General features: G+C 41.8%; 1 protein-coding gene across 1 annotated transcript; it reads left to right on the forward strand.

Moving 5' to 3' along the window:
* Positions 1-3,338: 3,338 nt before the first annotated feature.
* On the forward strand, positions 3,339-21,369 carry ankrd24 (ankyrin repeat domain 24; the record flags this gene model as incomplete). Its single annotated transcript, XM_079245409.1, has 22 exons — positions 3,339-3,374; positions 4,968-5,098; positions 6,163-6,251; positions 6,342-6,406; positions 6,519-6,576; positions 6,767-6,837; positions 6,965-7,071; positions 9,242-9,414; positions 10,008-10,030; positions 10,287-10,379; positions 10,522-10,635; positions 10,710-10,829; positions 10,990-11,119; positions 11,271-11,449; positions 12,867-13,030; positions 13,553-14,316; positions 14,409-14,725; positions 15,196-15,429; positions 20,400-20,576; positions 20,653-20,820; positions 20,919-20,984; positions 21,301-21,369. The coding sequence occupies 22 exons, from the start codon at positions 3,339-3,341 to the stop codon at positions 21,367-21,369; spliced, it is 3,348 nt and encodes a 1,115-aa protein (XP_079101535.1).
* Between the last annotated feature and the right edge of the window lie 1,804 nt (positions 21,370-23,173).

The raw sequence follows: 23,173 nt of genomic DNA on the forward strand, positions 1-23,173 counted from the left end.
CGTTCGGAATCATTTATGAAATTTCCAAACAAGCTGTCTGTCTTGCAGAGGGCTTAGATCTCTATGTACACAGTAACTCACATAAGCAAGGTTAGCAAGCAAAGACATAAGATTAATCTGAACAGTGTCCTTTGTGCTGAGTAAAAAACAAGAAACTGGGAGCTGCGGCAAAGCAGTCGAAAAACTGAATATCTGTAGTTTTCTATGCCTTGCATTTACTGCCCTCATGTGGTGACTTGCGTGCATTGCATGTGTTCTTCAGGGAAAAATAATGGACTTTTACTTCCAGCTTGTCTTATTCCATGTACAAATTCTTAGTTGTTCAATTATTCATCCCACAGACTGAATTTTTTTAATGTTATGAACAGGAAATGTGTATTTAGCAACCAATTTTAATGTGTCATTTGTCCAAGCAAATAATTTATGTGATGTTAATGAACTTGTGTGTATAACAATGTAACTGATAAGCGATCAACAGGTGGATTGGTGCAGTGGTGGCCCCCACTGCAATGCAGAGTCTACTTTGGTCTGTTATGTTGAAGAAGGAGCTGGGGTGACCAGCTTACTGGTCCATCTACGTTCCTACCCTCACCCATGGTCAGGAGCTGTGGGTAGTGACCGAGAGAACAAAATTGTGAATACAAGCAGCTGAAATGAATTTCTTCCGCAAAGTGGCCAGGCTCTCCTTTAGAGTTTAGGTGAGACACTTTGCATCGAGGAGGGGTTCAGAGTAGAGTTGCTGCTACTTCACATCGAGAGAAGCAAGATGAGGTAGCTCTGGGATCTATAGGATGCCCTCCCTGGTGAGGTGTTCTGGGCATGTTCCTCTGGGAGGAGATCTGGGCAAGACCCATCATACACTGGAGGGATTACGTCTCTAGTCTAGCCTGAGAACATCTTAGGATCCCTCCCTGTGGCTGGTGGATAAAAGTCTAGGCTCTCTGCACCCACGACATGATTTCCAATAACCAGCAGAAAATAGATGGATGAATGGATGGATGGATGGATGGATGGATGGATGGATGGACGGACGGATTGTTTAATAGTGCTGTTGTTCAGAATTTGCACATTAACTTTTTATGCATGACTCTATCAGTAACAAATTAGGAATCTCTTTACCAAAACTGACAGTAAAAAAACAACACTTTAGATGAGGATGGATTTTCTGATCAGCTCCCCAACTGGTCACGACAAACCATGCGGCAGTGTGAGCTGTCATTTCTAAAAATGATCCAAGGCGGTGAGCGCAACACATTTTAAATGTAACGTCCCATAACATCCAGTTCCTCCTCACTTTCCTATACATCGCAGCATACACAAAGAGAAGAAAGATGACATCAGTGTACACAACAATGGTATCACATTTTGCCAGCTTCCCCTGCATTTGGAGCTCCATGGTTTGTGGAGTTCCATCTGCCACATTTCCCAAACCTGAATCTGGTCAAATTTTAAGCATGGATGTCGCATACATGTTTGTCTTGACAACTTTCAACCACAAGCTGTCAACCTTCTTTGAAGCCATCAACACTGCTTAAGAGGACATTTGTGATCTGGGGCAGACTGAGGGCAGATTTTTACACATAGTGAATCATATTAAGGAAATATTAGATGTGATGGTGTAGAGGATCGTTGTCACAACAAATAAGGAATACAAAAACTGCAGATTAGAAGACATGAACTTGCTACATTTTGAGAGGAGGGAGATATAATTGTTAACTAAATTAATTGGCACTTAATTGTTAACTGTTGAGTCTTTTTTTCTGTCTTTATTTCCATTTATACTATTTAGATAATTGTTTTTGTTTCCTGAATATGACAAATGGTATGCTACACCGGATTCCTCCTGTTGTCCAAAAATATGCATGTTAGCTTAACTGTACTAACTGTATTGAAGAGTGACTATCAGTGTGAGTGGTCAAAAGAGGAACTTAAAAGATGAATGGATTTACCCACAGGCTGTAAATACAGAGAAATATATCTATTAGTAATACTGAAGATTATACCTTTTTATTTTAAATTTATTTATGAGACTCATTAATGCCTAGGCCAGGTAAAGGCCTGGCTCACATCTCACAATTACAGTAACTTTAACTGAATCATCACATTTTGTTTAATTGAAACTGTTTTATAAAGTGTTTGTCATATATATGTCCTTCATTTGGCTGGGTATTGTGTGGGTATTGGTACTACCAACACAGATGAATTTCCCCAGTAAACATGAAGCTATTTCAGTTTTATTTCAATTTTAAATATAACACAAGCAGTAGATTTGTGATATGTTGTTTCATTTATTACATAATTGGGTTCTTACTAATGACACTTGGTCAATAGTAGTTGGATGACAAATTTTCTGAAGGTTTCATGATAAAAAAGGTAGTTTGCTACAAAAATGGCATTTTTTCACTTCTGCACAATGCAACCCTGTGGAGCTGCGCCAACATGTTAACAGTAACTGTAGTTGTTAAATTGGTAACTAGCTACTCTTGTGCTGTTTAATAAAGATTACAAAAGAGTTAGCTGTTTGTGAAAATGGTATTACTAGTATCCATAAAATACGTTCATTGTTTAAATTCGGCCTGTAGCTTTTTTTTTTTTTTTTTTCCCGTCATTCCAATTAGTTTGCTGAGTACTTCCTGGTCCAACGCTGCTGGTTGTTCATTGGTGAGATTCTCGTGGACGTATCAGTGATTGGGTACAATGTAAAAGCAATTTCCCCACCGCCTTGTAATTGTGAAAGAAAAAAGAGACTTCGGAACCGGAAATGACCAAAAATGAACATGTTGTAGTAGAAGGATTATTTCTACATTAAGCAACAATTTAACACAAAATGACACTATCGTTTATGTTTGCCAATTAAAATAGCTCAAAACTTAGCAGAGTCGTCTCTCCACGCGATCAACGCCATTTATCATCACCAATCAAACGCTGATCCGGCGGTGAGCGCAATGCTGATTGGCTGATTTACGATTGGAGGCGGGTTCATTTCCGCTGTTCGCCAGACAGCAGTAATTTCCTGTGAGCAGTTGATGGGACAGAGAAAGCCCCCACCTGAAACGAAACAGTTCTTCACAGGTAGGTTGCATGTTTCTCCTAGAGTTTAATAAGCTATAAAGTTACATTCTGTATTCATTAGAGTTAAGATTTAACACTGGGGTCCTTATTTCTAATGTAAGCTATTCTGAAATACTGTTTGCCTTAGATCGTTGGTTCCACTGTTGAGTCACAGTTAATGATAGTAAACCCCACTAAAGTTCAGTTGAATAAAATGGTGGGTTTTATTATTATTTCTATCTATTTTTATTGCAGTGTTCCTGCTGAGAAGAGCGCACTAGACCATAATGAAAAGTCTAAAAGCAAAGTTTAAAAAGAATGAGGTAGGAACCAGCTGTGTTGAGTTTTACATATTTAGATACCTTAAAGCCTTATAATGGGTTTTTTTATGCATAGGAGTTACTTTGCTTTTAACTGACTATTACAGTTTTCAGCCTCTCTGTATGAAGTAATCATTTATACATGGTCCCAGCTTGTGAATGTATAGGGGGGCACCAGGATTTTGTGTCACTAAGCAGCAGGACAGCACGGCTGTCTGCAGACTACTGTTGTAACCAGTGATCTCAGGTAGCCTTTAATTATTCACATGTATGCGCACACGCATACATACACAGACACACATTAGGAATTTCTACTTCCCTGCTGTTATCATTTTGCTGCTATACAGGACTGCTTTGAATATAAACCACAGTATACAGCAATTCATAGCAATCAGCAAAATGCTGTTGTCTCATACTGGTCTGGTGATCCTTTTCCCAAAATTCTGTAAGATGTTTTAATGACTAAAAAATTCTCTCACCTAATCATGTTTAATGATCCCTACATCAGCAGGACTAAAGGGACCTCCATAAGTGAGATTATAAACAAGATAGTATAAAGACAGACAGACAACTTGTTTATACGTCTCACTATGTCTCCACTGCCATCCAAACCAGTAGGGCAGAGTGCAGCTTATCCAGCTTTTTTGCCTTCTCTTTTTTGCTGAGTCCTCACATCACATAGGCCCTGCTCTGTAGCTGCAGAGGAACAGATCCATGACGCTGTCGAAGGGGTACACTGCAGGGCTGACAAAAACTGGCGGAGAAAAGAAGGCAGCCCGCTACACAGAAGGCAGCAGGGAAATTATTAGGTTAGAGAAAGGAGGACAGTGAGGACAGGAGGGAGGGGAGTTGTGATGGACAGACTGGCTATGTCGCTGTTAGCAGACGGAGCAGGACAGAGATATGATGCTGCTTTAAATGCAAAGAGGGGATGCTACTCAAAAAGATATGAGGACAGAAAGTAACTGTGATTCTGAGTGTGACGGTTTACGGTATGTGTGACAAGCGATTCAGCTGTTCTTGAGGTAGCATTTATGGGCAGCAAAAATGGCTCTGGTATGTAGATGTCTGCTGTGATGTAGCTCTGACCTCTGAAAGGTATCATCCTGAAACTTATCAGTTGCTCATTTCTTTAAATGATCTGGGGTTAAATTGGAATATATGTTACCAGGTGTTAGTGTGTGTTGCGAGGTAGGACATGCTGTGGTGATTTTGTAAACTCCTCCAGTATTTAGTTGTGTGTGACACCTTGCTGACCATATGGATCCTCAGCAGCCTGTTTTTAGCCTGATGAAACGGTTCTGTCCTTGTCTGAGCTTGCTACCGCTGCCAGTAGGTATCCTCTATCTCTTTCTATTCTTTTTTTACTCAAACAAAGAAAAAAGCCCAACAAATAAAAGTTTATATTTTTTCCTAATATAATTCTTCTGGATTAAACAATGTTTTCTGTGGCCTGGTTAGGATGATTTTAGAGTGGAAAAACAAACATTTTAACATAATTAATAAAAGCAATTGTTTTTGTATGTTGAGAGATGTGCAGTATGATCTCAGATTTTATTGGTGACCTATTTTGTGGCTTGCCTGCCCCCCCCTCAGAGTCAGGACTGGAGCAAGAGTGATGAAAGGCTCCTGCAGGCTGTGGAGCAAAATGAGCTTGACAAAGTCTCTGCCCTCATCGTCAAAAAAGGTCTCTGCCCCACCAAGTTGGATGCTGAGGGCAAGTCAGCGTATGTGGCTTATTTCTATTCCTCATATAATTCTAAGCAATTTTGATATTGGAGATATGAATTTAATTTGCTCGAGAATTGCAGATATTTTAAAAAGATTTTGTGCCTATTGGTAATTTAAAATACTTTGTTGTTTTACAAAGTTATCTTAACCTAACCGCTGCACCGCTGTTTATTTTGTACAGACACTGTTCCATCTGTTAAAGTCTAAATGGGAGAAAAAGACAGAAATCAAAGTAATTAAATAAAAAAAATTATAAATAAAAAAAAAAGTGAAAACTGATTAAAAAACTGATTATAAAAAAAGACATGTAAAAGAGTCATCACTTTTCTCCACATTTAAAACCAGTAACATTTAAAACCAGTAACTGGTGTATATATATATATATATATATATATATATATATATATATATATATATATATATATATATATATATATATATATATATACATATATATGTATATATATATATATATATATATATATATATATATATATATATATATATATATATATATATATATATATATATATGTATATATATGTATATATATATATGTATATATATATATATATATATATATATATATGTATATATATATATATATATATATATATATATATATATATATATATATATATATATATATATATATATATATATATATATATATATGTATATATATATATGTATATATATATATATATATATGTATATATATATATGTATATATATATATGTATATATATATATATATATATGTATATGTGTGTGTGTGTGTGTATATATATTTCTTTAATATTTTCAAACACTGTAAAATGGTTTGGCTATAAAAAGTAGCTTCACATTGACAGAGAAAATTAATTTTTTTTGGATTGCTCCAAAATAAAGAGAAAAGCCTTTCAGGCTTTTGAAAAAAATATTTAATGTGATTTTGCAAATTTCTCTCTCTTGAAAAGAATAACAGATTTTGATCAATCCTCTGAATTTAGATATGTAAATAAAAGACAACTTTCCATTCTCATCTGTAATAACACGGTAACCTTCTTTTATCTGCCAGCTTTCATCTCTCTGTATCCAAAGGTCGGCTAGATTGCCTGGAGGTAATCATGTCCCATGGAGCAGACATCAATGTCACTGATGGGGCAGGTGAGATACAGTATTTTATCACTAAATAACTATTTCATACTATAAGCCAAGGATAAATGTTTCATTGATTGTTTGTCTGGTTAAAACCAGGTTTCAACGCCCTTCACCTTGCAGCAAAAAATGGCCAGCCAGAGTGTTTAAAGAGGCTTCTGCAGGTAAAATAAAGTATATCTGTACAGGATCTATAATAAAGTAAATTCTTTTTTTTCATTATTACTAAATGCATTGACTACAAATAAGAATTTTCTGTTATTTCTACCCTGCAAGGAGAGGTTGGCTGTAGACTCCACGGACAGTATTGGTAGGACACCTCTTCATCATGCAGGTAACAACTGCAGAACAACAAATCAAGTCTGCAAGTTACAAATTTCTCTTTTAAATAACTCTCCAAATTTAATTTACTGATGTTCTTTTCTTCAATTGCAGTTTACGGTGCTGAGAAATCAAGCAGATTATAAAACATCATATACTATAAACAAATTGCTCATATCTTTACTTTTAAATCTATCTTACAGCAATCAGTGGGTGCTTGTCCTGTAGTGAGATCCTGTGGGACTTCAAAGCCAACCTGGATGTCCAGGACAGTGTAAGATTTAAGATTATTACAACATTCTGCAACATTTGGTTTGCTTGTTTAGTTAATGACTGATTAATATGTTTATCTAAGTTTAACGTGTTTTATCATGATGTTTGGATGTTGGTGTATCTTACAGGAAGGAGCCACACCGCTGATCTTAGCGGCACAGATGAGCAGAATGGAGCTGTGTGCTTTCCTGTTGGGTCGAGATGCCAACGCAAACATACAAGACAACCAAGGAAGGTACTGAACATTCATTTAAAAATTCCCAGAGAATTTCTCCTTACTTTTCCTTACAGAGTTTCCAGGCAGAGTTACCAGTAGTTTGTCTTTGTACCTCTCAGTAGATGATGCTGCTGCTCAGAACCTTGACATATGGAGTGATGTAACAGACTAGTGAGAGTTGCATATTTTATTTTATTTTATTTTATTTTATTTTATTTTAGTTTAGTTTAGTTTAGTTTAGTTTAGTTTAGTTTAGTTTAGTTTAGTTTAGTGTAGTTTATTTGGAGCAGCAAGAATTAAAGTCTTAAGTTAACTACCTCTTTTCTACCTATCAAGACAATACACTCACAATTTTCAACAAAATACTTAATCAGGCCAAAACAGCTACATTCACATTGTACAACTATCTTCTATTTCTTAGATAAAAAACAAAAAAATATAAATGAATGCCAGAATAAACATTATATATCTCTAGTATTTCCTCTCAGCTATCTAGGTCAAGCTGAAGGATGGATTCCCTTAGAAACACTCCCGTTGTTGGGAGTACTTGGTTGAGATCTGAAGTTTTGTTGTTCAGGAGCTCCAACTGGAAGCAGCAGCAGCAGCTGAGAGAGAGAACTACCCCCTGGATCTGAAATGACAAGTTCTGCACTCAGTGTTTGCAGTGAATCACTTCCCAGACAAATGATCTTTACACAAGAGGCAAGGCGGGATTATTTGTAAAACACAATTAAAAAATAGGGTGATTTAAACTGCTTTAAAATTACATAAAAATTAGAAAATAAAAAGCATAATTTGAAATAAAAAGAAAAAGGACATAACATTTATTCAAAACAAAATCATGATAGAGCCTAATCCAAAAGAAGGACTTTCAAAACATAACTGCTTTTACTGAAATGACTAACTGAATAAAACTGAAGCCCCCTGTCTCCTGGTCGCTCTGACCTCGCTGATAAAACTAAAGTTGGGAGGAGTTGACTCGATAAGAACAGCTGCACTGTTATTTTGGTTTACCAAGTTATAGTTAAATAGTTGGGCTCAGTAACAAAATCATTAATCAAGAATGTTTTGCGTGCTGAAGACCTAACATCTAATCAAAGCTGATTGGTTTGGAATTGTTTGCACTTTTTATGACCACGCTGTGGCTTGCAGGGTAAGTTAGCTTTACCTGAAAACCTTTTAGAAAGCAGCTCTCCTTGTTGTTACAGAGGTACATTTCTCCTTCTGTTACCTAACAGTACCGGTATTTCACAACCTTGTGGTAAACAGGGTCCCAGTTTCCCCCTGGGGAAAATCTTGACTGTTCTTATCCACGCAGCCTGGACCCATCACACATCATATATTTGACTGCGGAGACAGAACATGCATCTGGGATGGTTGAACAGGGTATATAGGGGACAGGGGGGTAGATCTGAGCCCAGCAGCAACTCACTTTATCATCTGTTTATGAATTATAGGTGAGGCATGAGGGGGAAAGGGAGAGTGAGGAGGACAATGATCTGTTAGGAGTTTGGTGGGGTGAGGATCCACCGTCCTGGTCCTTGGTGTTGTTGAAGGAGGTTGGGACAAAAAAAAATCCTTCTTCTTGTCTCTGACAATGTTTCTCTTTTTTGGGGCTCCCTCCGGGTGGGGGTAGATGCACCTCATCCCCTGGATCTCTGCTGGTTTTGTTTGGTCTTCTTCGTGAAATAACTTGTTTCATATTTCAGGCTTGGCACCAAGCGCAGCAGGATGATGCAGGAAATAAAATAGTTTGGAGGTAAACAGTTTCACCCATGAAAATTGCCTTAAAAGGATGTTTCCATTCCCAAAAAATGTAAAACAGTTCAATAAAATGCAGTATGTTGTCAGCACATGCCGATATAAGCCATTTATTGAGTACCAGTACCAGTAAGACTGAAATCTTTCCTCTCCTGTTCTGACAGGCAGCTCAGGTCCAGTGATGAATACAGCTGCTTTCAGAGAGCTCACTGTATTTAACGGTCTACTAAAGTCCTGTTTCAGGACCTCAGACTGTTGCTTGGTCACATCATTTGGCCCTGTATGTAGAACAATATTTCTCACAGTTGGGTAACCAACCCAACTTAAGGACCTAAAGTAGCCAAACTCTGCTGTTTCTTAGTTGTTCTCATGACTTGTGTTTTTTTTCTTTTAATTTTCTTGTTATTATACATCATGTAATTGACAGGTCTGCATTGATGCTAGCCTGTGAGAGTGATAGTGTTGAGACTGTTGAAGCTCTTCTTAGAGGTGGGGCCAACACACAACTGGTTGACTCTCTTGGCCAAAAAGCTGTGGACTACGGGACGACCACAGGCAACCAGCACATCATTCAAATGTTGCAGAATGGAGTACCTCTAGGTACAGTATTGGACTTGTTTCTTTTTCCTGAAAAATGGCTCTTTAAAGAGCCATTCAGTGCAGCTCCTTGGGCCTCACATTTCGCATATAAACCAGTATAAATCAGTTTGTAGTACAAATCAACAGCTTTCGTGAATCAATTCTGTTTTGTTTTTTTTTGTCTTTTTTGATTTCTTTTTGGTGTGTTTGACATTATTTTTCCCTGGATGTTTTTGCAGGAAGAGTAAGTGTATTTGGAAGGCAGCTGGGTGTGACAGCAAACTGGGATTTTGTAAAATGAAACAAGAAGCTTGTTCCACTTTAATGTTCCAAAATACATTTTGCTGATAGATGAAAAACAGATGTGGGACTAGTCTGAAAACCTGATGATGAAGGAAAGGATTTGGTGTGCACTTGATGCCTTACCATGCTGGTGTTGGAGTGTGTTTGGTGGGTTTATATAATGATACATGAATGGGACACATATGAACAGAGAGTCAGTGGGAGAATAAGTGTATATGCTGTAGACACGTAGACTTGTGGTTGTTAGCTGATCCTCTTTGCTGAAGAGTTTTAAGCATTTTTTATATGTCTCTTTCCTTTTACGTACAAAGCTACTGAAGGCACAGGCGAAGAGGTAATGTTGCATAACCATGCACCGCATCGCTCCCTCCATCAATGAGATCATGACTTATTATTGCTGATCATTGTGCATGTTTTCCAATATGAGGTCATTGTTTCTGTGCACCGATTTCTTTTGGTTGGCTTTCTCTCCACTTTGTCTTATCTTGTTGTTTCCAATATAAGACAGTGATGTTTCTAAGTTGAGCTTGGCTTGATCTCTGCTTATCAGTGATGCCCCCCACCCTTCCCCCCACTTTACTTCCACGCAGCCCCCTCAAATACCCTCAGGTGCCTCATCAGTGCAAGGGGGGTCTAGCCCCCGCAAGAGAAAAGCTCCTCCACCACCCCGCTCTCCTCTTCAGGTACTATGAAACATTAGGTGGAAACATTTTTGCTCAATCAAGCCTTACTGTAATTCCATCAAGCATCTCCTATGACTTACATATAGCTGAATGGTATCATCACTGCTTTGTATGTATCCTTTTTAAAATCACAAAAGTCCAGGGTTTGCCGTCCTCTCCACAGCTTCAGAGTCCAGCTCCCCCTGCTCCATCCCCCGAGCCTCAGAAGTCCCAGTCTCCCTCTCCCATGCCTTCAGAAAGCCAACAAACAGCCCAGGTTGGTGCTGCAAATACAGGTTTCTCCTTTGCATTAAATGAAATGTGAATGTTTTTTCTGGTTGTCCGAATAAGGCGGAAGATGAGGAGGTGTTTGAGGAAATCCGACGGCTGCGTTTAGAGAGAGGCCGCCTGCTTCAGAAGATTAAAACCTTGGAGCAACAGCAACAGAGCGCCCTCTCTGCCCTGGAGGAGGTACTTTAATGTAGGAAACAGTATCAAACAGAGGGTTTTCTCACTTATAAAGTATGTCCTTATATGTCACAAGATTATGATTTCTGTCATAAATGTTAACAAAACTGTATCTTTAACACAAATCAAGACAATAATCATCAGTTTTCCATGTTTTCAACAGTTGTCCCAGCTAAAGCAGCGTCTAGAAGAGGCAGAGAGAGAGAGGGATAAGTTGCTTGAGGAGCTGAAGGGGGGCCATGGTATAGGAGCCAGTGATTCAGAGGATATGGATGAAATGCTGGACTTCCCAGGTATGCAGCCCAGGCATTTGTGAACCTTCCCCTCCCCAATTAAAAGACACACATATACATCCATGCATGCACACTGTACTGCTTTACCATTCCTGTTTCAGTCATGTCAGAGAGTTCAGTGATTTATTTTGGTTGTGGTCTTCCTCTCTAGAAAAGCTGCTTTCCAAGCGCTCCAGAGCCTCTCCAGCTCAGGATGAGGCCACTTCTCAAACAGACACTGAGTCAAGCAACCCCTCTCCTGCCCCTGCAGACCCGAGAACAGTTGCTGAGCTGCGTAAACAAATAGAAGAACTAACATCACAGAACTCTGAACTTGTTCTTAAAGTACAAGTAAGCCCACACAGCACAAAAACAGGCTTATGCTTCTATATATATAACTCAATAACGCACATGTAAATAATTCCATATTCACACACAGGCCCACAACATTCCCTAGACCTTTGGAATAAGTGCACATAAATTGTAATTTGACTGAAATGATGACTAAATGTCTCTGTTTATTGAGCAGCTGAGTTTCCCTGATTAAGCATTATTTATGATCATTTAACGTTAGAGACACAACACTGGCAGACTAATGCACTGAGCCACTTGAGTTTACATAGGTATAAACAGGACAGAAGAGCAACAGATATAGATGCAGGGATTTTGTAGGCATTCTTCAAAAACTGGGTCATGTTGGTTGATGTGAGGAGAGCTATTTTTCCTTTGAAGTTTTATGACATGTTTTGCTCAGTGCCAGCTGATTGTTCATTCACTGCTGGAAACAGGACTATGAATGCAAGCTAAGAGTCTCACATTGTCTCTGCGTTGTTATAAAGAGCCTAAGAAGGAAGCAGGAACTCTGACAACTGAAGAGAAGTCCATCAAATGAAATTATTAAAATGAATTGGTAAAAGAAAAGATAAAATTATAAATGAAAGACAAAAAGAGACTTAGAGTCAAAGCTTCCTGCTGGGGGTTGTCACAGAGGGTCTATATACTGTAAATAATATTCTGCACCTTATTTACCTCTTTTTCCTCCTATAGGTGTCTGTACTTCTGCACTGCATTTTAAGAATCAGTTTGCATCTTAACAAGAGCCAAACATTATAGCAAGGCCAGGCAATGGAAGTGCACTTACACAGCATGTTTCATACAAAATGCAACTAATTGTTTCTCTATGAGGCAGGAGTAATGTCCATCTTTTTTGCCAAGAGGCCTTCCTCTGTTGCGTCAACAAAGTCTTATGAAAATAACAATTATTTTGTGTTTTGCCCTCTCATAGCCAGTGATGTCAGATGCCAGTAATTTTCTCAAGGTTTTCTTGTGCCTTCCTTTTGGCGCCACCAGCAGAGTTTTCAGTACAAATGCCAAGAATTGTTTGTGTATATGACAACAGCATGGCATTGGTGCTTCGGAGGTCATGTTCAATAAGACTAATTAATGAGAGGGCTGTATCTGTTTTGCATTAAAGTGTAAAGTAGGTTTCACATGAACGCAATGCTTTATTTGTCAACGGATGCCAGGCTTGATGTTTGGAATGTTAGCAACCTTTGATAAAGAAATCTGATTTGTTGGGCAAGGGAGTGTGAAAAAGAAAGATGTCACATACTTTTTGGGGAGCTTAGCTTTGCAGCTTATTCCACACACCCTTAACCCAAGCAACCCATTATGTATTCTATAACCAAAATAATAATAATAATCAATAAGAATTAAAAAGCTGTTCACTTCCATATGTTGCCATATAATTTTTCTCGGCTGCGTACAGATGCTGGAGATGTTTGAGAAGGATGACACAGACATGCAGGCTGCCAGTCTGGACTCTGTTCCCATGGCCCAGTATGAGACCCTGATGAAGGAATTTGAAGCCCTTCAGGAGCGCCTCTCTCAGGCTCAAGCATCAGAAGAAGCCTCTAGTGTAACTGATGAGCAGTAAGACTGATTATTTCATGAAATACTACCAGCCAATATAACATCCACGATATTTCACATTCAGTTGATGGAACCTACATTCTTAGATCTGCACACCTTTGCTAACGTCAATTTCATAACCTCAGCAGGGTTTGCAGTGACAGCCATTCTTAAATGTGCTGACCTTTGAAATGTCTGGTATAGCAAGAAGGAGGTGGAGCAGGCCTTTTTGTGTCGTTTGGACTTACACTGTTGTGGTTTTGTTGATTTCTTGGCCACAAAAAACTGTACATTAAACTGAGGCAACAGTACATCTGGAAATTACAATGTTATAGTGTTATGGTCTATTATTTAAAGCTTATATATTTGCATGTTCAAATCAGTTAAGGTCACAGTTCAAAACAATTTACAGCATCCAGAGATGTCCAGATTTTATCAAGAGCAATTATCTTAAAAAAAAAATCCTTTTATCTGCACAGGACATATGTAAATGTAGTTGCTTCTTTTTTTTTAGTATTTACTTCTTAATGTCATGTTCTACAGGGGCGATAAGAAGTCTGAGGAAGGAGTTGCAGATGCAGACATCACAGAAGCTTTAAAGGAGAAGGTGCGAGGGCTGGAGGAGCAGTTGGCGTCCTCTCAGTGTGAGCTGGAGGAGCTGAAAGAGCAGATGCGGCTTGGGGTGCTTTCTGTGGAGTGTGCTGATGGGGATATTGCAGGAACAGTTGCTGGGGCTGCAGACGAGGGTTCGAGTCAGGAGGCACAACAGCTGAGAGCCAGGGTGACGGAGTTAGAGGAGGAGCTCGCTAAAAGACAGGGTGAGGCAGACGGTCAGAACAGCCAGGACGCTGACACAATCGAACAGCTGAGAGAGAAAGTGAAGGAACTCCAGGCTGCTCTGACCCAAAAAGACTCAGTGCAGGAAGACAAAGGAGAGGCAGAAACAGTGCAGTCTCTTCGTGACAGAGTTTCCGAGCTGGAGGTAGCCCTGGCAGAGAGCAAGACATCAGGGAAAGACAGAGGAGCAGCAGGAGATGGAGATCAGGTCCGCCGCCTTCAGGAGCGTTTGGGTGAGCTGGAAGGAGAACTGAGAAAGTGTGTCCCTCGTTCGGAGCTGGAGGAGGTCCAAGTGACTCTTGGGCTCCAGTGTGAGCAGCTGGCCAGGGAGAGGGCAGACGTGGCAAGAAGGCTAAATGATTCCCTCCTGGAGCTGGAGAGACTCAGACCTCCTCCACGTGGAGATGACGATGATGACGAGGAGGAGGAAGAAGAGCATTCAGAGAGCTCAGAGCCCTCAATCATCTCAGGTCTGCAGAGCCAGTTTTTCTCTGAATAAACTACTTCTTTTGTGTCAGATTGCTCTTTTCATCTTGCAAATAACACACTTCTGGATCATCAGATCGTTCCAGGCGTACGCTGGCAGCAGTAACCGAGGAACTGGAGGTGGCCAGGCAGGAAGCGGCTCAGGCTCTGGATTGCTTGTGTGCTGAACGAGAGGGCCGGGCACAGGACGCCCTGCAGCTGAAAGACGCTGTACCACTTTCAAAACATAAAGAAGCGCTGTCTGCAGTATCAGAGCAGCTAGCTCAGACACTGCAGGAACTCCAAGAGGAGAAATCCTTGCGGGCCCAAGCTGAGGAGCGGGCGGCCGCACTAGAAACTAAACTGCAGGCCATGCAGGACACCATTCCTAAAGAGGAGCACGAGAAAGTCAAGGTCAGTGAATAATCTGACTACAGAGACATGGAAAAACATTTTTCAAGAATTAAACCATGTAAATTGAGTCTTGCATTATCTTACGCTGAACTACAGTGTTGTTTTCTGCACAGAAAAAGGACAGCTGATATGATCCCCCATCTGCTCACTAACATTACTTTTTGGAAGGGATCTGTTTGCAGTTGGTGTAGTCAGGAATTACATGCATGCTTTGTCAAGTTCACAGAACACAAAGTTGCATTTTGTTTACAAACCTTTCAAGTATTTTTGTCTGAGACATTTGACCGTGCTCATCAAATGGAGGAAGTCACTAAATCACATTCGATACACTTAAAGGGACAAGGCATGCAAAATACAAACTGGTGTTAAAGAAGAGCTAAATCCAGAGAAGTAGAGGCTGCTCTAAACTTTCCAGCTATGTGGAAAGAAAGTTACGCTTGATTGTTTAACCTTTGCTTCTCGTTTAACAGGCAGAGCTCCAGCGCACTCTGCAGGCCAGTGAGAGTAATGCAGCTGCAGCTCAGGATGCTCTGACTGAGAAGGAAATGGAGCTGAGAGAGCTCAAGTCCCAGAAGGCTGCAGAACAGGGTCTGATCTCGAAGGAGGACCATGAAGCCCTTCGACTCTCTTTGCAGGCAGAGATCAACGCCATCACAGCTCGCTTCAATGATCTCACTCGGAAACATGAGAAGACATGCACTGAAGTAAGCGTGTTTGTACTCATGTGTTTCATTGTCTCTGTCTTTTCTAATGCTGGTTAAAGTTAATTTAAGTGTTATTATCTCTGCCACAAAATGAGCTGTGTTCCATGAGGGCCACTTTCTTACCTTTACATTATTCATTTGTCTTTCACTTCCCCTCTTCATTGCATCCCTCTGTTACGATGATCCCTCTCTATATGGGCTTACTGAATCAGTGTTGTGAGGACTAAATCTTTTCAGTGACACTTCAAATATAATTGTCATTTGGCTTGTGGAGTGGTTCTCTAGAACGAATACTTGATGTAAATTAAGAGTCTCCTCTTTACATGCATATTGTAAAATGTGCCCCTACTTTTCTAAAGTGAACATTTAGGACAGCACACTGTGAATAGCTTAGTGGGTAAAAAGACTTTTTTTTTAAATTTGGTTTTACATGTTATTTTAGTGTAATGTAATGTAATGTCACATATTATTGTGCACCACAGAAGGTCGTTACTCTCAAACTGCCTTTAATAGCGGTCTCACAGCTTGTAAATCCTTTTTTTTAATTTATCTGCCAGATGTCTTTTGGTGATTATTTTGGGGCCATTTTGATAGGTTTATTCTGCAGAAATTCTCTTTACTAGTGTAATTAGATTCTTGATTATTCTGCTCTGTTGATATCTGTCCTTATATTTCCATTGCACGGTGGTTTGTGCTGCTGCTGGTCACTTTAAAATTCTCTCTAGCAGTGAGTATAAGTGGTTGTTGTTTACATCTCTATGTTGGACCTGAAGTGGGCATGAGACCAGTCCAGGGTGTACCTTGAGTCTTTCCTTGTAACTGCTGGGATATAGGCTCCTGTTCCCCAGTGACCTTAAATTGGAAAATGGGCTGGATAATGGATGTATACTTTTGTTCTTTAGGTAAAAGAAAGGTAACTTCATTACTCAGTATAAGTTGGGTATGAAATGCCTTTTTATATGCTGAGATGCCATGTGGTGAGGACACAGGAAATATTTTCTTTAAAAAGGTTAAAGGTTATAGTTGTGCAGCTAATGCCACACAATTGTAGATGGCACCACATGTATGGGTCTGTTAAATCTTCTTTGAGATAGAAATATATAACAAGACAAAACACTCTTCAGTTGTTATTCTTTGAGGTTGATTTAGGTAGATTTTCTCACTGAGGCACCCCCTAGTAACAGTTCATTTGTTAATCTATCTTGCACCCTGTCCTCCCTAAATGTCAGTGTGCCATTAAAAAAAAAAGTATTAATTTGGAGTAATTATGTAGCGTTTTATATACAAGGAGTAAGAACCACCACATCACCTCCTCATCTCAGAAATGAACACTTCAGAGTGAGTGTGAGGGCTTTTGGTAGAAGTACAAGCAGGATTATATAATGATTACACATGTGCAGTGAATCAGTTGATTTGATTTGCCTTTTTAATAGGCCCACATGGAGTTTTGTTGAAAGTTGTTTTGGTCATCAGGACCGTAATATGACCTCTGCTAACTGATACGTTTTTATTATATTACAAACTACTGTAATTGCTACCTGAAAAAACCAAACATATTCTTCTTTGTGGACTTGAATTATTTTTATTTTCATAGTGCTGAGCAACCACAGTACTTAGGATACCCATGTCTGTCAATTTTTTTAAGAATCTATAGCGAACCAAAGTTTTCAGGAAGCTTTAGATTTGCATCACCTCTGCTTGTCGATAGACTGGAAAAGCCATAGTCCCAAAGTGTTAGTTATGCACTAAAATCCATTTATATCCTAATATAACAATGTACAAAACCAGATGTTGTTTGCATGAACCTGTTTTAGTTGTCCATCCATTCATCCATCCATCTATCCATCCATCCGAGTCACGGGAGCAGCAGCCTAAGCGGGGAAGCCCAGACTTACCTCTCCCCAGCCATATTAGTCAGTTCTGCAAGATCCTGAGGCGTTCCCAGGCCAGCTGAGAGATATAATCCCTCCAGCATATCCTGGATCTTGCCCAGAACACCTCACCACAGAGACATCCAGGAGGCATCCTGACCAGATGCCCGAGCCACCTCAACTGGTTCCTCTCGATGCGGAGGAGCAGCAGCTGAGCCCCTCCCGAATGACCGAGCTCCTCACCCTATCTGTAAGGGAGAGCCCGGCCACCCTGTGGAGGAAACTCATTTCACACGCCTGTGTGTGAGATCTTGTTCTTTTGGTCATGACCCACAGCTCATGACTGGTGAGATCTTTGTCTTCTGGCTCAGCTCCTTCTTCACCACAACAGACGCCGCAGCGAGTCCACATTACTGCAGACGCCGCACCGAGTCCACATTACAGCAGACGCCGCAGCGAGTCCACATTACTGCAGACGCCGCACCGAGTCCACATTACAGCAGACGCCGCAGCGAGTCCACATTACAGCAGACGCCGCACCGAGTCCACATTACAGCAGACGCCGCACCGAGTCCACATTACTGCAGACGCCGCACCGAGTCCACATTACTGCAGACGCCGCACCGAGTCCACATTACAGCAGACGCCGCACCGAGTCCACATTACAGCAGACGCCGCACCGAGTCCACATTACTGCAGACGCCGCACCGAGTCCACATTACAGCAGACGCCGCACCGAGTCCACATTACAGCAGACGCCGCACCGAGTCCACATTACTGCAGACGCCGCACCGAGTCCACATTACTGCAGACGCCGCACCGAGTCCACATTACAGCAGACGCCGCACCGAGTCCACATTACAGCAGACGCCGCACCGAGTCCACATTACAGCAGACGCCGCACCGAGTCCACATTACAGCAGACGCCGCAGCGAGTCCACATTACAGCAGACGCCGCAGCGAGTCCACATTACAGCAGACGCCGCAGCGAGTCCACATTACAGCAGACGCCGCACCGAGTCCACATTACTGCAGACGCCGCAGCGAGTCCACATTACAGCAGACGCCGCACCGAGTCCACATTACAGCAGACGCCGCACCGAGTCCACATTACTGCAGACGCCGCACCGAGTCCACATTACTGCAGACGCCGCACCGAGTCCACATTACAGCAGACGCCGCACCGAGTCCACATTACAGCAGACGCCGCACCGAGTCCACATTACAGCAGACGCCGCACCGAGTCCACATTACAGCAGACGCCGCACCGAGTCCACATTACAGCAGACGCCGCAGCGAGTCCACATTACAGCAGACGCCGCAGCGAGTCCACATTACAGCAGACGCCGCACCGAGTCCACATTACTGCAGACGCCGCAGCGAGTCCACATTACAGCAGACGCCGCACCGAGTCCACATTACAGCAGACGCCGCAGCGAGTCCACATTACAGCAGACGCCGCACCGAGTCCACATTACAGCAGACGCCGCAGCGAGTCCACATTACAGCAGACGCCGCACCGAGTCCACATTACAGCAGACGCCGCACCGAGTCCACATTACTGCAGACGCCGCACCGAGTCCACATTACTGCAGACGCCGCACCGAGTCCACATTACAGCAGACGCCGCACCGAGTCCACATTACAGCAGACGCCGCACCGAGTCCACATTACTGCAGACGCCGCACCGAGTCCACATTACTGCAGACGCCGCACCGAGTCCACATTACTGCAGACGCCGCACCAAGTCCACATTACAGCAGACGCCGCAGCGAGTCCACATTACTGCAGACGCCGCACCGAGTCCACATTACAGCAGACGCCGCAGCGAGTCCACATTACTGCAGACGCCGCACCGAGTCCACATTACAGCAGACGCCGCACCGAGTCCACATTACAGCAGACGCCGCACCGAGTCCACATTACAGCAGACGCCGCAGCGAGTCCACATTACAGCAGACGCCGCACCGAGTCCACATTACTGCAGACGCCGCACCGAGTCCACATTACAGCAGACGCCGCACCGAGTCCACATTACTGCAGACGCCGCACCGAGTCCACATTACAGCAGACGCCGCACCGAGTCCACATTACTGCAGACGCCGCACCAAGTCCACATTACAGCAGACGCCGCACCGAGTCCACATTACAGCAGACGCCGCACCGAGTCCACATTACAGCAGACGCCGCACCGAGTCCACATTACAGCAGACGCCGCACCGAGTCCACATTACAGCAGACGCCGCACCGAGTCCACATTACAGCAGACGCCGCACCGAGTCCACATTACAGCAGACGCCGCACCGAGTCCACATTACTACAGACGCCGCACCGAGTCCACATTACAGCAGACGCCGCACCGAGTCCACATTACAGCAGACGCCGCACCGAGTCCACATTACAGCAGACGCCGCACCGAGTCCACATTACTGCAGACGCCGCACCGAGTCCACATTACAGCAGACGCCGCACCGAGTCCACATTACAGCAGACGCCGCACCGAGTCCACATTACTGCAGACGCCGCACCAAGTCCACATTACAGCAGACGCCGCAGCGATCCGCCTGACGATCTCGCGCTCCATCCTTCCCTCGCTCAAGAACAAGACCCCGAGATATTTAAACTCCTCCACTTGAGGCAGGACCTCACTCCCGACCCAGAGAGGACAATAGGATGAGTTTATTGTCCTCATCCTATTCTGGATGAGGACAATAAACTCAGACTTGAGACTATGCATTTCAAGTCAAAAAGTAAAGAACATGAAAAACTTTTAACTGATGAGGCAGCAGCAGTGACAGTATTGTTTGTATCTCATATGTTGGATTGTTTTGTTACAGTTCAGGACGGTAATGGTGATGGCTCTCAGAAAGAAATCATTTTAACTCTGTTTGTCCTTGCTTTGATGCATCTCTATCGCCTACCAGAGGGCAGCAGACCAAACAGCTGAGAACCAGAATGTGTATTCTGCTTAATGATGTTCAGAGCTCTGCTGAGGCACCGGATGGTGTAGATGTCCTTCAGGAAAGGGAGACGGCATCCAATAATTCTTTGACATAAAAGAAAAGAAAAAGAATAACATCTGATGTTATATTGGTCTAGGTGTTCCAGGTGCAGAGAGAGGCACTCTTCAACAAGAGTGAGCGGCAGGCAGCAGAGTCCCAGCTGGCCTCTGTGCAGCAGCAGCTATCCGATCTACAATCCCAGTCCAGCCACATCCAGGAGCTTCACAAAGACATCCAGGAGTCCCAGGGCCTGGTGAAAGAAAAGGACCGCAAGGTGAGAATCCAGGTCCAGTTTTAGCAGCTGAAGTTGAGGTTTTTAAGGTAGAAAACTTATGTATCAGTCTGTGTAGATAACAGAACTTTCCAAGGAGGTGTTCCGACTAAAAGAGGCCCTGGGAGCTCTCTCACCTCCACTTGGGATCACATCCTCCTCATCTTCCTCATCAACACACCTTGTTAACCCTGGACAACAAATGGCACTGCAGAACAGGATTTCTATACTTACCCAACAGCTTCAGGTGAAGATGTGACAGAAAAGATGATGGTGTGAAAACCTGAAACATCTAAAAAGTTTTTTTTTTACAATCACTGATGTTATTTTATTTCCTTTTTGCAGGATTGGGAGAGAAAGCACAGACAGGTGGTGGCTGTATACCGCTCCCATTTGCTGGCAGCTGTGCAGGTAAATAAATGCACACATATTCACTACACACATACTTTCATTCCTTGCCACAATTTTAAACATGGACACAATTTAGACTGCAGAGCTGAACCATGTTGGATGCCTGGTGGATACTGGATCAGCTCACAGTGTCATTTAAAAAAAAAAAAAAATGCTGTTAATGTAATCAAAGCTGTTAATGTAGGTGTAAAAACTAGTTTTTTTCCTCTGAAATTTTGTGTTCTTTGAGCACAGATATGCAGTAACTAAAAGTACAAGAGCTTCAGATTTATGTAAATTCCATTCCTCCACTCTGTTTGGATGTTGTGCTTCATAGGGTCACATGGATGAAGAGGTACAACGCCTGCTTCTTCAGATTCTCAAGATGACACACCAAGGACACTGAAGTCTCTGAATGCAACATCTGCTGCACTGTAACCTCTGTGATTAGCATCATAAGACTTTGTTTACTAAACCAAACACAAAAGATTTGTGGTCTGATATTGCTGCATGCATAAATTAAATTAACTTCAACAACAGTCTCATTGTTTGACTGCTAACCAAACAGAGAAAACTGAATGTGGAGTGCCTTTCTTACCTGTCAAGAGTTTAGGAAGTGAATGTAGATATAGAGAGGTTATTTTGATGGTAGAATCACACACTGATTGTGTGACAAATGAACTGGTTTTATATAATGTTGTTATAATAAAAAGAAAAATACTTTTCTGCTGTTCCTGTTGTTTTGTCTCTTTAAACATGCTTCATGTACAGAGATAGTTGACTGTGTATATAATAAGTCTCCATAACAACATCCTTGAAAACGTGCATGTCCATTTATTTTTGGCTGATGGAAACTTGAGTTGGCTGCACTGTGGCCTCACAGCAAGGTTACTGGTTCGGTCCGTGGCTGGGGCGAGGTTTGGACAGTGGCCTTTCTGTGTGGAGTTTGCCTGTTCTCCCCGTGTATGTGTGGGTTCTCTCTGGGTACTCCGGCTTTCTCCTACCGACATGTATGTTAGGTTCATTGGTTACTCTAAATTGCCCTTAGGGATGTGAGTGTGAGTGATTGTTTTGTCTCTGTGTGGCCCTGCGATGGACAGGCGAGCTGTTCAGGGTGTACCCTGCTTTTCGCCCAAAGACTGCTGGAATAGGCTCCAGCTTCCCTGCGATGCTTCATTGGACTAAGCGGTTAGGATAATGGATGGATGGATGGATATATGGATGGAAACTTGAGATCTAATTTGGCAGCAACATGTGTGGGTGCATGCAAACAGAAAGTGAACATGACAATTTACCCAATGAATTGGTTCTCAAAAATGACTAAACACTGCTTGAGTTTTATCATTTGTCCTTTTCTTAAAAATTTATTTATTAACAAAAAGCCATTCCACTTACTTTTAGATTAAAGGATCCAAGATATTTAAAAGAAAGTGAAAAATAAAAAAATTAGCTCCACAAACGCATAGCAGTTTACCTAATTTCTCTGTACATTGGACATGATGACAATGAGAACAGAGGTGGGCCTGAAAAATTAAAAAAAAAACCTCTAAGCCAGGAACAAAAGTATAACAATGGCTAAAGAAAACCAGGGTGGGCCACTTGTTTGAGTTGCAGAGGCGCAGACATGTATCTGCAGACATAGACATGAGGTTAGGGACAACCATTAAGATGATGAATTTTCCTGAGCCGGGACAAAGCAAGAATGTAAAATCCAAATCCCCTTTTCAAGATCAGTCGCTGCAGAAGAGTGGCTGAGTGTGTGACTTCTAAAAGAGGAAATCTTCAAAGAGAATTCTAAGAAGCACATATACAACAACAACAGTCAAAAAGACTTTGATACCGTTAACCATTACTTAGGCCAAAACCAGAGCAGCTTACATTACTGTTCACAAATATAAGAGCTTAATTGTCCTGAAGTTCTTTTTTCTTTTTGTCATTGGCATAGCAATAAAAACCATTCTTCTGCAATAGGAGCATAAATGCACATTATATACACTCTGACACAAATGACTGTCAGTGTAGGTTTTAAGGCACTGAAGTAGGATGGCTGAGGAAAAGAATGAATTTGAACACAGAGGAGTTTGTTTGTAGCACAGGATGTATGTAATACCACAGAGTAGAGTCTGAGCAGAAACAATCCCAAGCTAATAGCACACCGTCTTATCAAACTGAACAACCCTTTCCTAACAGCACAAATGACTGACAGTCCT

This window comes from Telmatherina bonti (genome assembly GCF_933228915.1).
Source record: "Telmatherina bonti genome assembly, chromosome: 8".
In the NCBI taxonomy this organism is placed as follows: domain Eukaryota; kingdom Metazoa; phylum Chordata; class Actinopteri; order Atheriniformes; family Telmatherinidae; genus Telmatherina; species Telmatherina bonti.